This window comes from Physeter macrocephalus, chromosome 1 (assembly GCF_002837175.3).
Source record: "Physeter macrocephalus isolate SW-GA chromosome 1, ASM283717v5, whole genome shotgun sequence".
NCBI lineage: Eukaryota > Metazoa > Chordata > Mammalia > Artiodactyla > Physeteridae > Physeter > Physeter macrocephalus.
This window is the reverse complement of record NC_041214.2, coordinates 89,878,560-89,903,503: the sequence shown is the minus strand read 5'-3', so window position 1 is coordinate 89,903,503 and position 24,944 is coordinate 89,878,560. Positions and strand designations below refer to the sequence as shown.

The following is a 24,944-nucleotide window of genomic DNA, read 5'->3' as shown; positions in this document are numbered from 1 at the left end:
GTCCGCCTGCCGATGCAGGGGACGCGGGTTCGTGCCCCGGTCTGGGAAGATCCCACATGCCGCGGAGCGGCTGGGCCCGTGAGCCATGGCCGCTGAGCTTGCGCGTCCAGAGCCTGTGCTCCGCAACGGGAGAGGCCACAGCAGTGAGAGGCCCGCGTACCGCAAAAAAAAAAAAAAAAAAAAAAAAAAAAAAAAAAAAAAAAAGATCTGCTGAAGCCACCACCCGGAAGCATTAATGGGGAACTCGGTGGAGAGAGAGAGAGCACTGGGGTCTGGGACTCCTATTCAATGAATCAATAATTATAACAGATGGAAAGAGAATCCTATATTCTACTCTGGCCGTGAGACCCCCAAGTTTTGTGTTCAGATCTGAAGTTTGTATTCTTCCTGATCCCCATGTTGTCTCTGGAATCAGAAACTCTTAAGATGTTAGTGAGGGTAGGAACTGTGGAGATTATTCAGTTCAAATCTCCCATTTTAGGGAAGTGGGAACTGAGGCCAAAGAAAGGGCCTTATCCAGGGCCACTCAGCTGCCAGGGGCAGGCAGGACCAGAACCGGGCCTTCTGGGTCTCCCGGCAGTGCTGTCCGCAGTCACCAGACTGGGCCCTTCTTTATTCAGAAACGGGCTCTGACCTTGGAGAGTGCAGATGGTCAGGTTGTATCCTGGTTGAGCCAGTCTCCCCTCAAAGATTATGAGCTCCTGGAGGGCAGGACTGTGTTCTGTTCACTGTTTTATTCCCACCGTGTGGCATGATGCCTGCCACACGTTAGGCAGTATTTATTTGTTGAACAAATGAATGAAATGGATGGAGTACAGGATATAGCAGAGGATCAAAGCCACAGCCAGTGCAGTTCTGATGCATGAAAACTTTTGTGTCATAAGTTACTTATGTGAAATTCAATTAACTCCTACCAAATTTGCCTCTGAACATGATTCCTTACTCTTCACCCTAGGACAAGAAGACAATGTCAAGAAGTTTAAAGGCTATTAAATACTCAGGCTAGGTCCCATCTGCAATTGCTTTAAGTCAGGCCAGCTGTGGAGTGGGTGGGAGCAGACTTCATGGCAACAACAAAAAGAGAAACATGTGCTCGGAGAGGAGGACTCTGATGTCACCCTCCACATGCAGCTCTAGTGGTTCGGGCTCTGACCTTGGAGAGTGCAGATGGTCAGGTTGTATCCTGGTTGAGCCAGTCTCCCCTCAAAGATTATGAGCTCCTGGAGGGCAGGACTGTGTTCTGTTCACTGTTTTATTCCCACCGTGTGGCATGATGCCTGCCACACGTTAGGCAGTATTTATTTGTTGAACAAATGAATGAAATGGATGGAGTACAGGATATAGCAGAGGATCAAAGCCACAGCCAGTGCAGTTCTGATGCATGAAAACTTTTGTGTCATAAGTTACTTATGTGAAATTCAATTAACTCCTACCAAATTTGCCTCTGAACATGATTCCTTACTCTTCACCCTAGGACAAGAAGACAATGTCAAGAAGTTTAAAGGCTATTAAATACTCAGGCTAGGTCCCATCTGCAATTGCTTTAAGTCAGGCCAGCTGTGGAGTGGGTGGGAGCAGACTTCATGGCAACAACAAAAAGAGAAACATGTGCTCGGAGAGGAGGACTCTGATGTCACCCTCCACATGCAGCTCTAGTGGTTTCCAGCTCATTCTGTTCTTTCCCATGATTTCTCTCTGAGTCCTACCCCCCTTTGTCAAGGTGACATAATGCTGGTGGTGTGTGTGTGTGTGTGTGTGTGTGTGTGTGTGTGTGTTTGTTTGTTTGCACGCACCCAGGGCCCTACCTCCGAGCTCTGGAAGGGAACCTCTCACCAGCACCCACTGTACAGCAAAGCTCCAAGCTGGTGATCTCTCACAATAAAGAAGTTGGCACAGCAAGAAAAAAATGTAGAAATCGAAGCCCAGAGGTGAACGTTTCACACAGTGAAAGCCAAGAACGACAGACTCGATTCTACGAGACGTTACATTAAACGGGCCCTTTCCATTTTGCTCCCTCCCCAGACTAGAGTCACACCACGGCCATTTCCGCTGTTACCTGTGCTCTGCTGCAGTCCTTTCAGGATGTCCCCACGGATGGTGTGCCAACTCTAGGCGAGGTAGTAGTCAACCCCAAAGCACAGAGGTGGCAAGGTGACGCAGAGAAACACAAACGGTCCCATGAGAGCTGTGCTTGGACCGTGGCCAGGGAGAGGAGCAGGTGAAAGGACAACCAGAGCCCCTGCATGGGCCAAAGCGCATATGTGTATGCACGCACGTACACACACACACACACACACACACACACACACACACACACACACGCCCGTGCAGGTTCAAATCCAGAAGTATGGGCAGCTGAGAGGCCCAGCCCGGGCCTTCCCGTTTGCCAGAAAGGACGGCAGCCAGCGAACAGGGTGCTAATCAACGTCGAGCACCAACATACCCGCAACGCGCTTCCACCAACCAGACTTTGCTCTGAATACGCTACTGTTTCTATATTTAATATATTTCTTTAAATTTCCACTGAAGGAAAGGACAGAAGTAGGGAGTTACCAAGGGTCCTGACTTTTTAGGGTGATGTACACATTCACTGTCTTGATGTAGTGACGGTTTCACAGGTGTGTACAAGTGTCAAAACTTATCAAAATATACACTTTAAATCCGTACACTGTATTGTTGGTTAATTATCTCTCAATAAATCTGTTTTCATTTTCCAATGAATCTGAATAGTCGTTGTGGATAGTATTCCAGAAACGCCCATTTTAAAGGCTGCATTTCACACGTTCACTCATGAGTCACACGTCTTGTTTCCTAACGTGTCCTCTTACAGACGACACCAGTTTAACTCAGGGTCCAGCTACGGTACTAGATTCCCAAAGGTCCTCAGGGGGCTCATCCCAGGTTCCAAACGCAGCTCCAAATCGTCAGCCGCAGAAAAGGCTCCCTGCTCCTTTCCTGACCTCTGCCTAACCCAGGCCCCTGGATTTCCATTAAGAAAACGAATTTATCTGCCATGAATCCTGCTCAGGGGCCCTGCAACGTGCCTCAGAGGGAGAGAAGCACTGAGCGTTTATGAGATCCCGCCCAGGGAACCACCACCACTGTCTCGTGCACCCTGGTCTTCAGGGGACCCACACACGGGTGTGGACGTGCAAACCGCTTGGCCGCACAGAACACTGGCTGAGCGGAGCGCCTTTTCCATTTCTGGTGCACACCACCCCTCCGGTTCTACAGAACTGGGTGTCATGATGCCCTCCTATATTAAAGTCATGAGGAGCAGGGCCCTGGGCCTTTGGCAGGAAATGCTCCCGGGGGAGCCCCAGAGCTCTGTCAGCCACCCAGGGCGTCGGAACTCAGGAGCTGACCTAGGATGGAAATGCTGGGGGGTGGCTCCTCCCCAGAAACCCAGGAGAAATCCGCAGCCCACGCCAAAGCCCAGGATGTGGTTGCCCTTCAGCCATTTCTTCCCCAAAGGCCCTGGCTTGGCAGGAGGCAAGCACTGGTCACTGAACTGTCGACAGCGGGTCCAGCAGCAGCCCCCTGCTAACCCGGGGGTCTCCAAGCCCCGGGACCCCAGCAGGACAGAGAGAGCGGCCCAGGGTAGGCCTCCGGCTCTCGCACTGACTCCTCTGTTCCATGTCCAGAGCTTGAGGCCCAAGGCGTCACGGTGAAGAGTGGCCCTCGGGACGGGGGTGACACTGGGTAGGCCCAGCCCCCCGCCCACACGCACTCTTCCCAGACTCTCTCAGCATGTTACGCTTCCACTCACTGTGGGAATCTGAAAACCGCCAAGGGTAGTTAACCTGGAAATCTGGTCTCACTGGGTTCTGAGGTGGCCACTGGATACGATGAGGATTAAAGGCCAGAGATCAGAAAAGAGGATGTTAGTATGTGGGGAATAAGTTAGGAAAGGAGAAGGAAGTCTAGTTTCTCGCAATAGGAAGTGCCCGGAGTGCGGGAGGATCAGAGCCTGTGTGAGAGGAAGAGGATCCTTCGCTGCACAGAAGGTGGAGGTGGGGAGGAGGACGGAAAACCAGCCCCAAATCCTCACTGCTGCCCACTCACCGCCTTCAGGACACTGAGGCTCCAGGAGACCAGGTGAGGGCTGGGAAACCCCAAGCTCTGGGTCCCCCGTGGCGAGGGCGTTACCTACAGCTCCCGGTCTAGCCGAGCAGTAACGCAAAATAACGCTGCATCAGTAGGGTCACAAATTCAACTGGAAAGGCAGAGCTCCAAATACACATATGTAAATCAGTCATGGGAAAGTAAGATGGTTTTTCTAACACACATGTGATACCAGAGTGGTTAATCACATTCCCAGGTTAGCCCACATGTCTATTCTACATAAGTTCAGGAATAACAGCATCCTTAAACTGCATTTCCTCTATGTAGAACTTTAACAGGAAGATGCACTCTGAATTCCAATTTGGGAATTACCAGGCTTCATGAGGGGCTGGGTGGGCACTGGAGGCCTTGCAGGGAGGGGATAGCTGAGGGCACATACTTCCCAGCACAAGAAACCGTGCTTGTCGTTTTCCCGAGAAAAGGTAGGTCTCAGTCAAATACCTCCTGGGTGTTAGAAATCGAGAGAAAGGAGGGTGGGAAGGAGAAAGATTTGGGAATCATGGGTGACTGGCTTGGGATGTGGCAGTGACTGCTAAACTATATCATCCTTAAGTGCTATACTTAGTAGAGCAGAGCCAAGTTAACAGGACGGGTTACAAAAGCACAGAATTTAACAGGCCCACCCAGGTTTCCTCTGAGAGGACCTGATTACAAGCAGACCCTAAGTGTGCAGACTCATTCTAGTCTGCAGGTCTATGTGGAGCTCCAGAAGCCTGGGGGATTTCAGTCTTGCCCACTGGGAGGCGAAGTCAGTGTGTGTGCTTCTCACTTCTCACCACGGGGAACGCAGAGGCCTGAGTCCACCTGAGTCCACACCAGCTCCCGGAGCCTCAGTGGGAGAGGGTGGGGGAAGAAACCAGTGACTTACGTTGTATGCATTGATAATCAGTTGAATTATATTTTTGGAGTCTCCGTGTAATATCTCCACCGTTGTTCCAGGTATCAGGGCTGTAAAATTCTTGGGGGGAAAATAAAAAAGAAAACAAATGAGCCCATTTTGCCCTTCCACACTGTCAAAGAGTGAACACTGCCCTACTGAGCTAGAACAGTCAGGGACCCTCGCACTGATGCTGTCACACTCTCACACCGTAAACTAGAGAAGATGCCACAAGCAGAGGTAAGAAGAACTGGCACAAGGGAATGGAGTTGTTGCAGTCAGCTGTGGAATCTCGATTCTTGAGGGTCTGAGTGGAAAGGGCCTGACAAGATCTGTTCCTAAAGTATAATGTCATGCTTCTTCTTGGAGACCCCTCCTCTCTGGCATGTAATGGACAACTCTCTGGAATTCCATCCTCTAAGGTCAATATATTCTTGATGTTCTTGCCCTCTCTCCCCTAGACTACATAGGCATTCCCAGGTTCAGTTCAAGGATGCCCTCGACCTGTCCAGCAGGAGTGAAAGGGGAAACTTTTCTAAGGGTCTCGAATACAGCCTCTTTTCCTAGGAGGGAAATGAATGTGAATGGTGCCTTCCCAAGGAGGTCTGGTATCTCTAGGTGAAGTCTTTGGCAAAGCAGGCAACCTTGAAGTGGCTGCCTTTCCTCTTTCACTTGTACGAAGGCCTGAGTATGTCACTTACTAAAGTGACAGAAATAGCTAGAAACATCCGCCACCCTCAGCCTGCCTTGGACTGGATATGCCTCCAGAGTGAGAGGTCCTTGGTTCTGAGCAAGGCTGGCTTAAGCCAAGGTGGGTCTCTTCCCTCCTGAAGCATCCGGTAGCATTCTCAGTACAGTCTGTGCAATTGACCTCTCTAAAAATGGTATTTGTGGGCTTCCCTGGTGGCACAGTGGTTGCGCGTCCGCCTGCCGATGCAGGGGAACCGGGTTCGCGCCCCGGTTTGGGAGGATCCCACATGCCGCGGAGCGGCTGGGCCCGTGAGCCATGGCCACTGAGCCTGCGCGTCCGGAGCCTGTGCTCCGCAACGGGAGAGGCCACAACAGTGTGAGGCCCGCATACCACAAAAAATAAATAAATAAATAAATAAATAAAGAAATAAAGAAATAAAAATGGTATTTGTAAATGGATATGTTCTATCCTGCTGTCTTCACTAAACAATCTCCTTCCCTTGTTTTCATCTTCTAAAATTGATTCAGACTGAAAGAAGATAAAGAACTCAAGAAGGTGTAAATGGCATTTTATCAATGATTATCTCAGGCAGGAGCAATAGAAACACATCATCAGACAAGGGTTCTTTTGTGGATATTCAAGAGCAGTAAAGAGAGGGGACAGGGGTTGGCTGTTCTAGAGGTGGGGATTAATTTCTCATAACCTCTCAATTCAAAAGATGTCAGAGGTGAGCTGGGCTTCACACTTGGCTCACACGAACACTCCTTGAGCAGTCTGGAGGAGAGTTCTAGGGAAAGCCAACTTGCCTGTGATCGTGGGAAAGAGCACATTCAAGAGGGAAATGTATAATGGTGGCCCATGGGATGACCCGGGAAGAGTCCCTCTTAGACAGGGCAGACTCACACACATACTGCTCTGTTCACTCAAGACACGTATTATTTTCTTCGGAAATTCCTGTCCCAAACTAACCCACTGGTCCCCCGTACTCTGCAGGAAGGCATAAAAATTCTGGACTGTGGAACTGGTGATGTAGCCTGCCTAGATGCCTAGTTTTCTTTCTGTACATTTTCATTTTATATCAGCCTTCCCTATTCCCTGGGTGTTTCCATTTCATCATCTGAAAAACTATTTCCAAAGTTTTTCTCATTACCAAATTAGAAACCATATGTTTAACTTCCTTGGTATGTACTGCTATATGAACGCTTAAGAGCTTCCCTAATACTATTTTTTCCACTAGATCAGGACAGGGCTATATTCCACCCTCCTCTGGATCTCTGCCCACATAGAACAGGGCTGTTAACACTCCTCACCCAGCCTCCCCACACTTCACCTGACCCCACATTCCAATCTCCCATTCATCTCAGGGTCAGCAGGGCCCCCAGATTCAGGCCATCAGCCTCCCTCACTCCCTCCAGGTGTACCTTGTAGAGCATATAATGGTTCTTCGTCACTGCAAAGATGAGGTTGATGTTGTTTTCTGCCAGTTTCTCTCCAAGCAAGGCAAGGGATGGATAGTCCTGGGGCCAAGGCAAAAGTCAAGGTTGTAACATTTCTCGCAGGCTGACACACGAGCACGTGGCTCCAACGTGCCCTCAGGAACTCATCACTTGCCATAATAAGCATCTTCCCCTGGCAGCGCCTTAATAACCACGCCCCATCGGCAGCTCCTTACTGAGAAACAGTAGGGGAGATTCTCCAGGAAAGGACCCTCTGGTACCTACTAAACTAGACTCACTCCTCCTACCCCTCCAACCCAGAATAGAGAAGTGATGAGTGGAGGTTCCCCACACTTGGTCCGTGTTTCCAACCCTTCAGCAGGAATGGGGCAGAGGGGGGAAGTCCCCAAAAGGAGAGCCACCACGTCCGACCACCTACCATCAACACCTGTTATCTTCCCTCTCTTCCCTAAGACTTATCTTCCTGATCTCCTTGCCCTATTTTTCCTTTTCCTATGCCCAGTGTTGGGCCTGCCAATGTCCCCTACAGGTTCTGCTCAGTCCTCTCATGGCTCAGACTGGGCAGAAGAGGCTGCTGATATTTGGACTAAAAGTTGGGCTATGGCGAGGGAGGGGTGCAGAGCAAGAAGGGAGGGAGGACACCTCGAGGCAGCTTAGCAATGTCCAGAAGGATTTTAAGGGCTGATGATGGATGCAGGGGTCCTCATCGGTGAGTTCTACAGTTATCAGGTTGTATAGTTACGAGTTCTTTTTCCAGACTCCATTACTCTTGACCACTTCTTAAAACTGGAGAAAATGGGCTAGTCCAGCAAGAATTAGAAAGAATTTCTCTCTAGCCAGACACCAGAATGGATTTGGGAGGGAAGAGGGTGTAGATTTTGGGAGGAAAAAATTGTACAGCAAATGTGGAAAAATCTTAATTGCTGGGTCTGGTTGATAGTTTGGTAGAGTTCACGTCACTGGCCTAGTATATGTTTGAAATTCTGCCTAAGTTCTGTTTAATCGCATGGTCCCAGTGACAGGCTACTGGGAGTGAAAGGTCCTTGGGGCTTCTCATCCCGTGTAGGACACCTGCCACCCCACCCCTGACACTGATGGAACTCAGGGCATCAGGAAACCCATTGCTAGAAGTCAGGAAGTCTTGTCTTCGCTGGTCTTGCCCCATAACTTCTATCCCAGTTTTTGGCTCTGCTGGAACACAGTCCTCTCCCTCGTGCAAAATCACCTCTCCCCTTTGAGATCCATCCTGTCTCACCAGGTCACCTCTTCCCTCGACTAAACACTCCCCATGTGGGTGCACAAAAGCAGAAAGATGAACCAGCTACAGAAATCCCTGAGAAATGTTCTAAGTTAATGACGAGGAGGAGTTCTAGAAGCCCAGTTGGAGAAGATGGAGTAGAGACCCAGTCCCAAGAATGGGGTGGAAAGTCGGTGAGTAGAGGTCCAGAGGAAGGTGGCAAAGGCCGGTGAGGCCTCGGACCACAGGCGGGGGGGCGGGAGCGGTGCTGGGGTCCCCCGTCCTCACCATCTGGTTGGAGGCAGTGTACTCGTTGGCCTCATTCAGGTGGCACTGGCCGTCATGAGGCTGCACCAGGCCACCCAGCTTTCCGTCCAGCGCGATGTGGGGCACGTCATCCGTTGTGAACACCAGCAAGTGCAGCGCGTCCTTTCGCCAGCCGATCTTCTCCTGACGGACAGAGGTTGATGGGTGTTAGGCCTTCCTGGCTGCCACCCAAGCCTGCCCTGGAGCATCCTGCCCCTCCCTGCTCCACTTTGTACCTGACAGCCACTCCCCTTGGACACCTCCCCTTTTAGCTTCCCCTATAGTTCCTTCCGCAGAGCAGCCTTTAGCCCGCCAACCTCCCTTCAACACACTCAGCTGGCTGCCCTTGTCTAAGATGACTGGTAAGTGACCACTTCAGTCCCCCAGTTAGACACGAATCACTCACGACAGAGTGCTCAAATGACCAACAGACAGATCTGTCTTTGGAGGATTTGAGAAAACCTGCCATATTTCTGGTAGAAGTAAACCACTCCAATCACGAATTGAACTACTCTGGTAGTTAAGGTCAATCAGATTAGCTCTTTTCTCCTTTTACTGCTTCACTGTATGGGATGTATCCACTCTTCAGACAGAGGCACGGCTCAATACGAGCTATCTTGCAAGGCAAGGACTCAATTTTTTCATATTTAGACACTATGGCCCCGATACTACACAAAAACACTCCCGGTCATTACTATTAGGAGCAGCTAGACCCTGATACAGGGCAACAAAAACTGGGATAGGGTTGCCTTCATACAAGTAGTGAAAGAGCATCCCAAAATACGTGGGTAGCAGGATGAATACTGGAAGGGTTTAAAGACTGCTGAGTTATCTACACATGTACACTTGACACTGAACTAGGAGAATGGATTCACAGACTTTACAAGTTAAAAGCTATCACCTTACGGCAGATAAGGGATTGAGGGTATCATCCTCTTTCTTATCGCCACAATGATGGATGAAACAGCCTTCAAGAGCTATGATATTTTCTCATTTGCTCCAAAGGCAGCGTGGAAATAAGTCACAAAAAGTCAGCGTAACACAAGGAAGAAAAGGCAGTTTGAAAGGAAGCCAGGGAGGACTGAAAGCCAGGAGGCCAGCTGTGAGCAAAGAATTCACCTTTGGGGAGTCAGTTTCCCAGACTCTCAATGTTCATCCAACAGACAATTACTGACTTCCTACCACACAGTCCCCATGGAAGGCACTGGGTCTAAGAAACAGCCTGTTCCAGACCTGAAAAAGCTTGCAGTCAAGTGGAAACACAACTTTAACGTATCGCAATAAGCATGCTAATGAAGGTAAATACACTTTTAATGGAAACCCGGGAAGGAGGAGAGAAGGCTTCCCAGGGCAGAGGAAATGTCAGCTGAGCTGAAGGTGAGGAGGACCCTTCAAGAAAACTGGAAGAACAAATGACAGAGGAGGCAGAAGTTGGGGTGGGGAGCTGGTTGCTCTAGGCGCTAGTAAAGGCACAATGACGAGGCCGGGTATGTTTTCAGAGCCCAGAGGAAGCAACCTAGAAGGTCCCTTACAGAGATGCATTCTAAGCTGTGACAAAACTAATTTATGGTATTAGAAGTGGAGATAAGTGGATCCCCTGGAGGCAGGACTGGGTGTCTTGGGAGGGGGTGTTAATAACTGGAATATATGGGAAGACAATGAAAACTCACCAAACAATTTTGAAAAACAACAACGAAGTTGGGGGATTCATTATCTAAGGCCAAGACTTATTATAGAGCTACAATAATTGAGACAGTGTGGTACTGACAAAAGGATAGACACATAGACCAGTGGAACAGGATAGAAACCAGAAATAGACCCACATATACGGTCAATTCGATAGAAGGTATTGGAATAATTAGACACCCATATGAAAAAAAAAATGAACCTCAACCCACAGCTCTCACTGTATACAAATATGAACTCAAAGTGGATCATAGACCTAACACTATAAAACGTCCGAAGGAAACAAAGGAGAAAAGCTTTGTGACTTTGGTATAGGCAAAGATTTCTTAGATGATTCATAGGATAAAAATTTGATGAATTAGACTTTGTCAAATTAAAAACATCTGCTCTTTGAAAGACACCACTGAGAAAATGAAATGACAAGGCACAGATTAGGAGAAAATGTTTGCAAAAAATAAAAATCTGACAAAGGACTTGTATCCAGAATGTATAAGGAACTCTCACAGGCCAATAACAACACAAACAACTGAATTTTAAAAGCTAGAGACTTGAATAGACAGACATTTTACCAAAGAAGAGATATGGATGGAAATAAGCACATGAAAGGATCCTCAACAACATTAATCATTAAGAAGGTGCACAGGGCTTCCCTGGTGGCGCAGTGGTTAAGAATCCGCCTGCCAATGCAGGAGACACGGGTTCAAGCCCTGGTCCGGGAAGATCCCACATGCTGCGGAGCAACTAAGCCTGTGCACCAGAGCTACTGAGCCTGTGCTCTAGAGCCCACGAGCCACAACTACTGAGCCCATGCACCACATCTACTGAAGCCCCCGCGCTCCAGAGCCCATGCTCCGCAACAAGAGAAGCCACCGCAATGAGAAGCCCGCGCACGGCAGCGAAGAGTAGCCCCTGCTCACCACAACTAGAGAAAGCCCGCGCACGGCAATGAAGACCCAACGCAGCCAAAAATAATAAATTAATTAATTAAAAAGAAAAGAAAAAGTGTACATTAAATTCACAATGAGATGCCACTAGATAGCTATGCTAATGGCAAAAAAAAAAAAAACAGCCCTGAAAATACCAAGTGCTGGAAAGAATGTGGAACAATCAGAACTCTCATAAATTGCTAGTGAGAATACAAAATGTTTTGGCAACTCTGGAAAACAGTCTGGCATATTCTTATGAAGTTAAATATACAATGACCATCAACTCAGCAATCCCACTCTTTGGTATTTATACACGAGAAATGAAAACTTATGCTCACATAAAAACTACTATGCAAATATTTATATAACAGCAATTCGTGATCACCAAAATTTAGAAACAACCCAAATGTCCATCAGGTGGTGAATACACAGACAAACTGTAGTACCTCTCTACAATGGAATACTATTCAGCAATAAGGAGGAACAAACTGCTGATACACACAACTCGGATGAATCTCCAAAGCACTAGGTTAAGTGAAAAGAGCCTGACTCAAAAGGCAACTTACTGCCTAACTCCATTCAGAAGATATTCACGGAAAGACAAAAATATAGGGACAGAAAACAGATTGGTGGTTGCCAAAGGCTGAGTGCAAAGGGAGAGGTCAACGACAGGCAGGCACTGGGAAACTTTCTGAGGTGACAGAAATTACCTATATCTTTCTTTTTCATTTCTTTTCTTCATCTATATCTTAATTGTCGGGGTGGCTCTAAGACGTTATACCTAAAAAGGGTGAATTTTACTCTATGTAAATCATCCCTCAATACACCTCACTTTAAAAAACGCTTAAAGAAGTATATACATCTTTTGACTCGATGATTCTACCGCAGAAGACTATCTGCAAGAAGTATTCTCAAGCACGCACGGCAGTATTTTTACTAACAGTGACAAAACAGGAAAGAGGTGACTACCCTACCCGAATACGGGAACGGTTAAGTAAACTGAGATCTCTCCTTTTCACCATTAGAAATTATGTTCATAAAAAGTATGAAATTATGTGTAAACATGTATAATATAAAGTGAAAAACAAAGAATACAGTACTGTAATTACAGTGTGATTACAAACTATGTAAGAAACAGGCATCACTCTCCACTAAAAAGAGAACAAAGGTTGAAACAAAATATACCATAATGATGTTGGGATTGAGATTAGAGGCAGTATCTTTTTTTTTCCCCCATTTTCTTCCCCAAACTATCTTTAATAAGTGCTACTTTTAAAAGACTACGCTTTGAATGCTGGCTCTGTCATTTAACTTTTTCAGCCTCCTTTTCTTCCACGCCAGCTTCTCAAGGGGCATGCAGGAACCTAAGGAAGGTGACAGCAAGCAGACAGAATAACGTGGAACTTGGAAACTTGAAAGTGGGCATGGGAGCTTTTTGTCACTGCCAACTACCTGTGTAGCTTTGACCACAATTATTTAACATCTCAAAGTTTTTTCTTGTTAGTAAGACAGGAATAATAATACTTAACATTTATTGTTCACCTCCACTATTCCATCACATCTTCACTGCAACCCTTATGAAGGAGGTAATATATTGTCATCTTGCAGATGAGGACGCTGGTGTTCAGAGACATTAAGTCACTAGCCCAAGGTCACTGAACCAGTAAGGACCAGAGAAGTCAGATTCAGATGACCTGCCTCTTATCCGCAAAGCTAACTACCTAATCACACGGGGAGAGCCGAGGGTGTGTAATAATCGAGATAGTTCATCAAAGTACTTGGCAAGCTCTCAACTAATGACTGCTGATCCAGGATAAATGTTTGTTGAATTGGAAGACTGCATCTGAAACAGAAATAGCTCCACAAATGAAGAGTAGCATGGCTTAATAATATTAATTCTGTCTTCTCTGAAGTGGACTCTTGTTATGTAAGTGATGTTAACAAACTTGGCCCAGAGGTCGGGCTGCACAGAATGACATGCTTATTCATTCATCCAGGCTTTTGGGCTTGGAGATTTTACAAGCACTGACTCCACAGAGAATTTACAATAGAAATAATTTTCCTACTGTCTGCTTGGACTATTTTGAAGTCTTAAGTTCTGTATCCACGTTTGGGGCAGAGAGCAGTAGTGGGAAAGTGGATTTTTTTTTTTTAAAGGAATAACTACAAAATGGAGTGTGGCATGGGGGCCGGCATACGAGAGCTTTGGCACAGACAAGGCTGAGTTCAAGGGTTTGCTTTTCGAGACCCTAAGTCAGTCACTTCATCTCTCTCAGCCTCAGTTTCTTCCTCTGTAAAATGAAGATAATCCTACTTTGCAGGGTTGATCCTAGGTTAACAAGTATTTAGTACATAAGACACACTAAAAAAGGGGTCTAGAGTTACTACTCTCAGACTAGTAATAACTTTTACATTCCTTCTCGTCTCCTTTTGCTTCTTGATGTGTGAGGCTCCACGGTCACTACAGGGACCATGAAGGCTTGCATACCGAAAAGTTTAAAAGCCTTGTATTAATTAAAACCACAGCGAGATTCTACCACACACCTAATAGAATGGCTAAAAATTAAAAAGACTGGCCACATCAAACACTGAGGGAGATGTGGAGGAAACGGAACTAGCAGACACTGCCCATAGGGTTATAAAATGATACATGTACTTTGGAAAACAGTTCAGCAATTTCTTAAAAAGTTAAACACCTACCATATGACCCAGCCATCCCACTCTTAGGGATTGACCCATGAGAAATAAAAGCATACATCCACACAAAGACTTGAACACATTTGTAGCAGCTCCATTTATAATAGGCAAAAACTACCAAATATCCAACATAACCTAGATACCCACCTACAGGTGGATGAATAAACTGTGGTGTATCCACACAAGGGAATACTACTACTCAGTAACAAAAGGAATGATCACTCCTTAGCACAGATGACACTCAATAGCACAGATAAATCTCAAAACAGTTGTTCTGAGTGAAATAAGCCAGGCCAAAAAGAGTATATACTGGATTTCTAAAGTTTTAACAAACGCAAACTCATGTGTAGTGACAGAAAGCAAAGTAGTGGCTGCCTGGGGAAAGAGGGCAGGAGACGCAGGAGGGAGAAATGACAAAGAAGCACAAATACTCTTTTTTTGGGGGGAGAAGGATATGTATTCGTCATCTTGATTACGGTGAATATATATCTCACGGGTATGTATAAATGTCAATATTTGTCACGTTGTACACGTTCAACATGTGTAGTTTATTATACATCGATCATACCTCAGTAAAGTTTTTTTAAACAAAGGCCTGGTGTGTTCAGAAAGTCATTCAAATATAGTAAATTAGATGACCAGACTGAATGTCAATACTGTGCTGGAAATACCCGTTATGCATATTCCTTTGTTTGGTGGCAGTGCCCACAGAGCAGCTGGGAGTGTGGGCTCGGATGAACGGCAAACCTCAGTCCATGCCCACGTCTTCCCTCAGCTTGCCTTTGTGACACTGGGCATGTTAGTTAATCTTTCCCAGTCCCAGCTTCTCAGCTATAAGATAGAGATAATAATAGTATTGACAGAATAGGGTTGTTGAGAGGATTAAACAAAATGATACACAAGGAGCACACCCAGCTCAGTACCTGCATGTGGTAAACAGTCAAGAACCAACAGTGATTGTCCTCAGTATTTCCATGGAGCTGAAAATCTGTGACTTAAATCCAGAAACACATAATCGTATTTTTGGATTGTAGGGTTATGGGTGATGTTTATTTCCTTTCTGCTCTCTGCATTTTCTAAATTTTTAGATTGAATATATTCCCTTTTTATCCAAAACTATTTTAAGAGAAAAAAAGACAGACTTATTTGTTTAGCTAAACTTTTCTCCAAGTCTCTGGGTAAAAACAAGATTTTTAAAAGCCAATCTCCTAAACACGACAGAGGTCAGCCCTCAGATGAAAATGTCACGGGTGGGCGGGACGGAAATGCGCTGGACCCCGAAGCCAGAAATCCAGCATCTGGCCAAGCCTGCAGTTTACCTGCCTTCTCTTCAGTCAAATCTGCATCAAATCCACCACAAGGTCTGTTCCAGCTTTCCAACTCCCAGTTCCCACGCGCTCAGGTGAGCAACGGACACAGGTAACAGCACTCGCCTCGTCTAGTCCAGGCGCTCAGTGTCTGGTTCCACAGCCTAGTATGCCTGCCTCTCCGTCATAAATAAACAGGCATCCCCCCTGGCCTCTCCTCTGGTCTTAATGCTCTCAAGGAAGGAGTGCTCTCCCTCCCCAAGGAAACGCAGCCCGCAAATCCCACCCTCTCTGGAGCACCGTTGCATCAATTTCCTCTGCGTCCTTTCCTTGTGCCTAAAGATATGCTCACGACCCACTTCTAATAAACACTCTGTTTTTGACCCAACATCTCTCATCACCTGCCTCTACGACTAGCAGACTGGCTGCCTCTATTTCCTCTCCCCAGCTCCCTATAACCCGACTTCTCCACACGCCCCTACCGTCTATCTCACCGGCGGCTCCCAGTCACCCGCCTCCTGCCCCCACACGCACAGTGGTTCTCTGCCCCAGCCGCACGTAAGGTCCTCAAGGGACCTTCGGCGATGCTAACGCCCGGCGGTTCTGATGTGACCTGCAGCCCAGCCACCGGGGCTTCTAAAGCTCCTGGGTGAGCCTACTGTGGCGCCAAGGTTGAGAACCTCGAAGCGTGCGCTGAGGTCCTGCTGCCAGCCCTGCAGCCATCCTCTGGCCTTGCTCTCCGGCCTCTCTGCTGCCGACCAGGGCCTCCTTCAAGCCCTCCTGCCTTTGACTTCCTGGACACCGCACCGTCCAATGCCCCCGTCCCCTCTGGCTGCTAGCGGATTCCACCTCCTCTCCCGGCACTGGATGAGGTCAAAGGTAACACTGTCCCCGAGGAGATTTACCCAAGTTCCATGCATCTGCTTGGACAGCTCGCAATTAATTACCTCTCCCGCTTGATCTCCTTCCTGAGCTTTAGTCCCAGGTCTGGACCAAAAGCCAGACATGTCTGCTGTCACCCAAAACTCAACCCAAAACTCAACTTCTCCAAAGTTGATGCACCATCTTCCCCTCCAGGCTTCCCCATTGCTGAAAACGGGACCATCAAATGTCTTATCTAAAAAACAGAATTATCTTTTTCATCCTACTTCCCTGGTCCCACAGCAACACCTGTCCAGTCCCGAGCTGTCCATTCTGTCTTATCGTCCACTCCCATGACCTGTGTTGAGCCAGAGCCTTTGGGCAATGCTACGCGTTTTACCCTCCTTTTCCTAAGCCCACTCTGGGTGAGCAGGCGAGGCCCAAGGCTCACCCCTCTCCCAGCCACCAGCCTGCCTTCTGCCACCCGAGGGTGATGTGTTCTGTGACCCACGTTTACTCCAGCTGTTCCAGGCGAATCACACACGTGCGCAGGAGACCATGCTATGTGAAAAGCAGCCATCCACCGACTCTGGACACACGTGTCAGAAGCAATGAGTGGTGGGGGGAACTGCCACCAAGCCCAGAACCTCTGACTCCGTCCGTTCCCAGGAGGCAAACCCTCTGGTTTTGTACAGGCCACCAGTCCAACCTGTGCTGGGGCCAGAGATGACTTTCTCCAGTTGGAAGCTCAGTGGAGAGCTTACCAAACTCTGCTCTGTCCTCAGAAAGCAGCAGAGATCTGGAGCTGAGAGAAGAGAGGAAGGGGTGTAGGGCCCAGAGTAACAAAGAGCACTGCACCTGGCACATACTTGGCACTCAGTGAGGAATGAGTAGTAAGTGGGTACGTGAACAAGATCAGGGCTGGGTAACAAAAAAACCTCCCTCACAATGTCTTCAATCACATCACTCCCGATTCCACCAACTATTTAATATGCTTTGGAATCCAACAGACATCTTCTCTTAATCATATAAATACGGGAAGCGGTAAGGGGCTAACTTAAGTGAAAATATTTCATCAAATCACCTGTCATGCACTGAGATCTGAGAAAACTAATGGGAATTGCAGAAAGGGTGGAGGAGGGGAGAGGGGGCCAGGGCAGTCAGTGGGATGGTTATTGGAGGCCCTGGGCAGCCAGGCCTGGAAGTCAGCCTGGGGGACCTGGGACCTGAAATGGCAAAGAGAGAACAGTAGTCCATGAAAAGGGGAAGCAGAATGGAGGTGGAAGACCAGGCCTTACAACCTTTGAGAAAATAAATATAAACTGGCTCCTCCCAAGAGTGAAGACAGACTTGCTGGCTTGTTCACCTCCAACATGTGGCCCCAGAGAGAGTGAAATAATGGCTAGGGAGTAAGGATGTCATTTCTCTGTTTGAGGACATGAAGCTCTGGCCTGTGCGGCAATTTGGTTTCTGGGGTTGGAACGGGTCACACGCAAGGGGCTATGCGGTCTGACAAAGAGGAAGGTCACTCAAAGGCTTCCATCCTCCTCCACCCACCTCCAGACTGTCCCTGGGTGCCCTTGAGCTGCCCCACCGCACCTGGACTTTTACCCACTTGGTAAGGTGGCTCCATGGGGAAGCCATCGGGAGTGGAAAGCTTTTCTGGGCGCCAGCTCCAGGCAAGCTGAGCTTGGCACACAAAACGAGTATGCACGGCAGAATTCACGGTCATGGTGGCCAAATACAGATGCAGCTTAAGAGGGTGCAGTGAGGACCAGACAGGCTAGAAGGAGCCACTACAGAACAAAAGCACCAGTGGGTTACTGGGTAGAAAAGCTGCCTCAGAGGAAATCAGTAGCACCTGAAGTTTGGAAAGAACCCCCGAGGCTGGCTCATCCACGTTCCACCCGTGCAGGGATCTTTCATCTGGCACCTCCTCCGCATGGGCCTGGGGTCCCCACTCAGACTCACTGCCGCATCCGGCAGCCTGCTCCACAGCTGAGCAGAGGCCTTCGCTAGAAATTTCTCCCTTGCCTTGAATTCAAACCTGCTTCCCTGTGGCTACCCCAGTTCATCCCCTGGAACAGCCCTCTTCTGTAGTGATGTCTGAGGTTAGGTAACACGCTTCTTCCTGTGGTGTCTCTCGTCTTGGTCAACCTTTAACCACTCCTCAGAGGTGTGGTTTCCAACCCCAGCACCATCCACTCACCCCTCTCTGCTCTCTAGCTATCAGCATCTGCCTTAAACACAGCCCCAGAGGCAGACGCAGGTCCCTGGATGTGGTCTGGCTGCAGAGGAAGGCAGGGCTGGGACTGCGGTCTGCAGGCCCTGCAGCTCACGGCCTGTGTTTGGCAGCTGAATCTTCCGACAGGCTCACAGAAGCCTGTGGGTCCCAATATCCATGTCCTAGTGACTTGCTTATACACAGGGACCACGGAAGAGCATGACAGGTGTGAGAGTGAGGCTCAGGGATGCCCTGTGGGAGGGTGCACGGGAGGGCCTGGAACACCGATTCCCGGGAACCTGAGAAAAGATGACGCCCACCCCCCACCACCGGCCTTAGAGGACATGGGTGGTGGGGCCCACCCGAATACAGCCTGGCTCGTTTGCCTCGGCTTGCTTGTTCCGAGACAAGGCCCGCAATACTCTCTCTGGTAAACAGTGTTCAGTACAGGGGAGGCCTAGATCAGGATGCCGTTTCAGTGAGGACAGAAACACTAGCTTTAAATGATGGGGTTCTCTGTTCTCGATGTCAGTCTCAGTTAAGTAAAATCGATGGCCACCCAGACACCTGGGTCCTCCAGCCGGGTGTCAACACAGCCCATGGGCCTCAGTTGTCACTGAAGGGTCACCAGCCACATGCTCCCTCACTGCTGAAAAGGAAGCGCCATCTGAAAAAGTGTCTCCACAGCGCTAACTGGGAGAGCTGAACAGCAGAACCCATGGTTCCGAGACACCGTGAATTATGAATGAAAAGGGGGTGATCAGTGTTCCCGTGTCACAGATGGGGAAGCCAAGGGCAAAGACAAGCAGGCTCACTCAAAGGGCTAGGCTCCGGCAGCGCACCGACCTTGGGACAGTACCCGTGGCCTCCCTAGAAAACCCGGAGGCTGCCAGAGCCATGTTATAACTGTTTCTGATAAACAGGAAACTCTTAGTTCCAGAGAACAGCAGCATGTGCAGCTGTCTTTCCCGGGACAGAGTCAGTCCTGGCTCTACCACTGGCAAACTGGGTCACGTGGGAAATCGAAATGGTTCCTTAGAGGAGGACTTTGCCCTCTTTGGAAGCACACCCCTCCCACTTCTCCACTCCTGTGTGGCCACAAAAGACGGCAGGTTACCTAAGGTCAAGGTTGAGAACTCCCATCTTTGGAGCCGGGAAGGTGGGTACAGTTCCATCTCTGGCTCTGTCATTTCCAGCTGTCAGACCTTCAAGAAGTTCCTCAACCTTTCTAGGGTTGTTTCCTTATCAAAAACGGACAGTACAACCACCTTCAAAGGATTAAGTAAAACAAGCCCCATGAGGTGCTTGGCACAGAGCCTGGCTCTCGCCAAGCATATGCAGCCAAGGGTAATCAATACCATCGTCAGCACCAGAGCCTCAGGGCAGACACGGGGAGGCAGAGAGACCAAGGTGACCCCTGAAGGGGAAGAACACTGTGATTCAACCACTGGGTCCTACCAGGGCCAGACCGTCTATAGTGTCCGTGCACTCCGCCGGTACCTTAGATGGTCGTATAGGCATCTGTTGTCCAACTGCAGTGAAGCTCACGGGGACAGGAGCTGTGGCTCAGTCATCTGTGCAAGCCTCACAGCAGCTAGTGGGGCATCTTGCAGACTGTAAGTGCCCCACAAATTTCCAGAAGTCAAAACTAAAACACTCTGTACACTGACCTTTCAGGCAAGCACAGAGAGAGAACAGGTTTGGGGGAAGAAATGAGGAAGGAAAGGGGGCCGACCTGGCTAGCCAAGGGGCAGACCCTACAGCAGATCTGAGTCTGGGGACTAAGGAGTCTTGATCCCTACAACGCACTTGAGGAAAAATAAGGCTGAATTCTTTCTGTAATTCGCTTTCCCAGTCATGTGGACATTCAAGCCTATTTCTGTCACTTTGTAACAGTAAACACGTTCTCACCAGTAGTTTGTTTCTCCCGTTTCCGTCCATGCTTTGCAATGAAAAATCTTTTTTAAAAATATGCCTGTGGTTCAACTTAAGACGGGCAAAAATGTCAATATTCCTTTCCTTAGGGAAAAGAAATCTCGGCCCGTGACTCAGGATTTAGACATTCATCTAGAGCCCAAGCCCTACCAACATGCAGTAGAACACGTCTGACGTAGACTCTACACAAGTCCAATCTGAACTAAAGAAAAACGTTTGTATATATGAGGCTGAACCATATGAGTTCTCTATTTTTGTAGGAGAAACTATCAATGGTCAAATATTAAATTTCACTGATAGTCACACGTCCATAATTTCACATGGTTCCATTTAATGTTTACAAATGAGTTGTTCTATTTCCTTTCTAGTGGATCTGAAAGCTCACATCAAATCCGTGAGGATGGGGACTTTTTCTCATCTTTTTAAAATTTTCTTCACCATACCTGCCACTGAGCACTTACTGGACACACAATAAACATTCCTGAGTTGGAAAGCAGAACCAGCAGCTGTGAGCGGGGCAGTGAAGCCTACAGCACAGCTCACAGGCAGAAGACAGAACAAGGACACGTCCCTCCAGGGACTAAAACAGTCGAGTGATTCAAAAGTACACAATAAACCACAACCGTGTGCAAGACAGAAAGCCAGGGAGAACCTTTACCACCTCCGACAAAAGCACTGCCCGGGCACGGGCGGAGCGCCTGCATGCCCACCCACAGCCCCACAGCCTCCGTGGGCTACAGGGAAATCCAATACTCTCACGGGCTTCACGAAGACACCGAGCCAGAGGAAGAGCAAGCAGGGTGGGTTGCATCAAGCCCCAGAAACTGTGGCGCGACTTGCTGGCACAAACGGCTCACACATGCCGAGACAGATAACCCAGACTGCAGGAACACAGGACTTATGGGGGCATCCCCTCGGGGGGCATGAAGGCGTTAGGGGCCGCTGCCTTCCTTGAGGAAAGAAAGGCAGTTTTCTGTCCTTGAGGAAAGAAAGGCAGTTTTCTACGTTGCTCAATTCATGTGTGGAAAAATGACAAGTCTCAGGTCTAAAAGAAATCAGGCAACAAGTCGGAAGAAGCCAAATCAACTCCGGGGGAGGCTGGGCAGAGTGAAATCCTCTCACAGCTGAGCCTGCCTCGAGGAATGGGGAATTCTCCACCCTCTCCTGGTATCTGCAGCAGCCCCTGCCTGGCCTGGAGCTCAAGCCCGAACCAGGAGAGACAAAAAGCAAAATCAAGGGCTCTGGGCAAAGGGGCACAATGCTATGACAAGTCTTTGGTGAAAAGGAGCACTGACCAGCACAGCTGGAGGGCGTCCTGGACCTCCTCCCCTCCAGCCCCCACTCCCTGCAGCCTCCAGATGAGCACTCAGGCCACCACAGAGCCGGTTAGTAGCAGAAGAGGCATAGCTTGAATCGGGACAACAGGACTCTAAGTCCTCTCTGCTCTGCACGGCACTGTTGCTACTTCCCAAAGCACCTGGCACAGCGTAATAGACAGGGCTTGGGCTTTAGAATCAACTGGATCTGGTTCAAATCCTGGCTCCACCCCCTTTCCAACAGTAAGTAGAGCGAACCCTGTGACACTCAGTTTCCTCACCTGTAAACTGGGGAGGTTTACACCACCGATACACTGAAGGACTGTTGTGAGAATCAGAGATAGTGTATACAAAAGAGCTGGAGCGCGGATGACAGTAGAGGAAGGGCAGCCATCATTTTGTCTCCAGAGGCCCACAGAGTCTGTATTCCTGCAGAAAGTCTTGTCGGAGGAAGCTGTTCCTCCGGCCTCTCTGGGGATGTGGTCTCCATTTTAGATTAGGACGCTCTCGCCAGCCAAGGAATAAAGGACCCAAGCCACGCCAAGACTTTTTACTCAGCAATGCAAATTTACTTTGTTTGCTTTGAGACTTACTTATCCACCTATTTCTGAGAGGACACACAACGCTTTAAAAACTTAATACATACCGCAAAATTAGATAATCAAGGTTAAAACAGAAAGGATAAGAAGGATAAATGTTAGAGGGCTAGAAGATGAGGCCAAAAGGGAAACAGGCTGGGTTGCAGGGATCTGATTTTTCTGTCTGACGGGAGAAAGCAGCCCATAGGATCCGTGTGGCCAGGACGCACCCAGCCAGGCTTAACTTTGCAGGGAACTTCTTTAACCTGAGAGCCATGGAGAGCAGCAAAGCCATGACTGACAACTCAGAGCTCCTGGACCACCCCGCCCTCTGTCTTCCCAGGGCACCAGCTCTCCCTATTTTGGGAGAACAGGAAAGCAGCCATGGTTCCAGTCTGAACCACTCATCACACTTCCACCTATACATTTTCAGAATAAACAACTTAGAGTCAACTTCTAGAAAAGTCCCAGGAGAGCAATAAAAGCAGTAATGGGAGAAACTATTATTCAAACCAAGAAAAAGCATAAACAAGTTTAATAATAGGTTTCGAGGTAAAGATAAGAAACCATGGGTCACGGCATTCCCTCATCCCAACCCAGGCCGGTTCAGAATTGGGAAAAATGCCTGCACTGGTGACAGAGGGGTTGCTTAGCTGTGGATACTCTTCGATGGCCTCTCCTAACAATGTGACCTGCTCGGGGGAAAGATGGCAACTCAAAACTTCCACTCGTGGAAGCAGTTCTACTTCCTAAATCGAATCCTAAGTAGAAACAGACTGTTTCCTTCTTTTTGCAAAGAGCAGCTTTCCAAGAAACGTAAAGTTGGCCTCGAGGGTGGGATTTAAGACCAGTCGTGTGAGCATTCCATACCCCTAAGTCCCTAAAGTTGGTAACTAACAGTCCATCCCAGAGAAACCAGAGTGTGACTGAAATCAGAACAAAGAGCCTCCTGTGGGCTATGAAGCGGGCCTGTTATCAGCTCCGTCTCCAGGGTATGGGGTCAAAGGAAGCCGAGCGTGCACTGCTGCCGGGGCTGCCCAGCCAGCTCCAGCCTGCATGAGACGCCTCTCCAACTGCAGGGATTACAGGCCTGCTGGCTCTGTCACATTCAGTTTTCAGGATTAAGAGGAAGGGCCTTTAATCTGGGCAAATCAGGAGAAGGCAGAAAATTCAGTCAACAAAGTAAGGCATGCTTAGGGCTTTTTATTTTTGTTTTTGTTTTTTTTTTTGTGGTATGCGGGCCTCCCTCTGCTGCGGCCTTTCCCGTTGCGGAGGACAGGCTCCGAACGCGCAGGCTCAGCGGCCATGGCTCACGGGCCCAGCCGCTCCGCGGCATGTGGGATCCTCCCAGACTGGGGCGCGAACCCAGTTCCCCTGCATCGGCAGACGGACGCGCAACCGCTGCGCCACCAGGGAAGCCCTGGGCTTTTTAAAAAAACTTTAAAAATCGAATTATCATTGAAACAAATGATATCCGGGATTTACTAGGAGAAGGCAGAAAATTCAGTCAACAAAGTAAGGCATGCTTAGGGCTTTTTAAAAAAACTTTAAAAATCGAATTATCATTGAAACAAATGATATCTGGGATTTACTTCAAATAATGGGGAATAAAATGGTTAGGAAGGCAAATGAAACAAGATTGGCTACAAATTGGTAACTGTCCAAGATGGACCATGGGTACGTGGGATTTTATTTCACCATTCTCTCTACTTTTAAATGTTCCGTTACAAATTTTAAAAATCACACGTTATTTATTGTGAAAATTTAAGTAAATATAAAATAACACAAAGAAGAAAATAAAAACCACACCTAATCCTATCACCAGAGACAACTGCTGTTAACACTTTGGTCTGTTTATTTCCAATCTTTTCCATATTTTTCTTTCTTTTGTTTGCAAAATAGAGTCATACACCTATGCTGTTTTATCACTTGCTTTCCTTTCCTCTCTTAATTAATCTTAAGTATTATTCAAGTGCTCAAATATTCTTTTAGGGTATGATTGTTATAGCCTTTCATCAATAGACAGGCCATAATCTATTTCCAATATTTAGCGACTATAAATAAGGCTGTGGTCCACCAGGAAGATGACGTTATAAATAGGTGATTGCAAGTGAGAAAGAAATTGCTTGATAGGTACCCAAACACACACTGACAGCACAAAGGAAACGAAACGGTGAGGAGAAAAGCTAGGATCTCATCGACTGCATAATTCCAAGCAATTAGTAACTTTCCAGGGACGCCCCGTGACAAAGGCCAAGGTGGGGAATAAGAGAAAAATGCCAAAAGATATAAAACTGAAACACACACTAAAATGCCTCTCAGCCAACAATAATTCATAACCAGGTGCGGGCACTCAGTTTAAGAAATCTGCTAGCATCTGCTCTGAAGCACTCGAGTCTTGAAATACTGAGTTTTCAAAGGGAAGGATATTTTCATGGGTCTGGGATGGCACAGGAAGGTTCTGTGGGCAAAAGAGCGAATCAAACGGCTTCTCATGGACCGCCGCGCCTCAAGCATTCCATCATGCCATTCTGATTCATCTAATTAAACAGAATTAATATAACTGGACGGTGCGTAGGCTTGTCACTGGGTTCTTCCCCTCAAGCCTTAAAGACAACTTCCTCGGGGCTTCCCTGGTGGCGCAGTGGTTGAGAGTCCGCCTGCCGATGCAGGGGACACGGGTTCGTGCCCCGGTCCGGGAGGATCCCACATGCCGCGGAG

The 24,944-nt window shown here is 48.1% G+C and overlaps 1 protein-coding gene across 1 annotated transcript in view; it reads right to left on the bottom strand.

Moving 5' to 3' along the window:
• Window positions 1–24,944, bottom strand: part of ITGB5 (integrin subunit beta 5) — an 80,573-nt gene that overhangs the window by 12,336 nt on the left and 43,293 nt on the right. The window contains exons 7-9 of the mRNA XM_028492927.2: window positions 8,676–8,837; window positions 7,115–7,210; window positions 4,994–5,083 (exon numbers count right to left, since the gene is read on the bottom strand). Of these exons, the coding sequence (XP_028348728.2) occupies window positions 4,994–5,083; window positions 7,115–7,210; window positions 8,676–8,837 (348 nt within the window). The remainder of the gene's footprint in view (window positions 1–4,993; window positions 5,084–7,114; window positions 7,211–8,675; window positions 8,838–24,944) is intronic.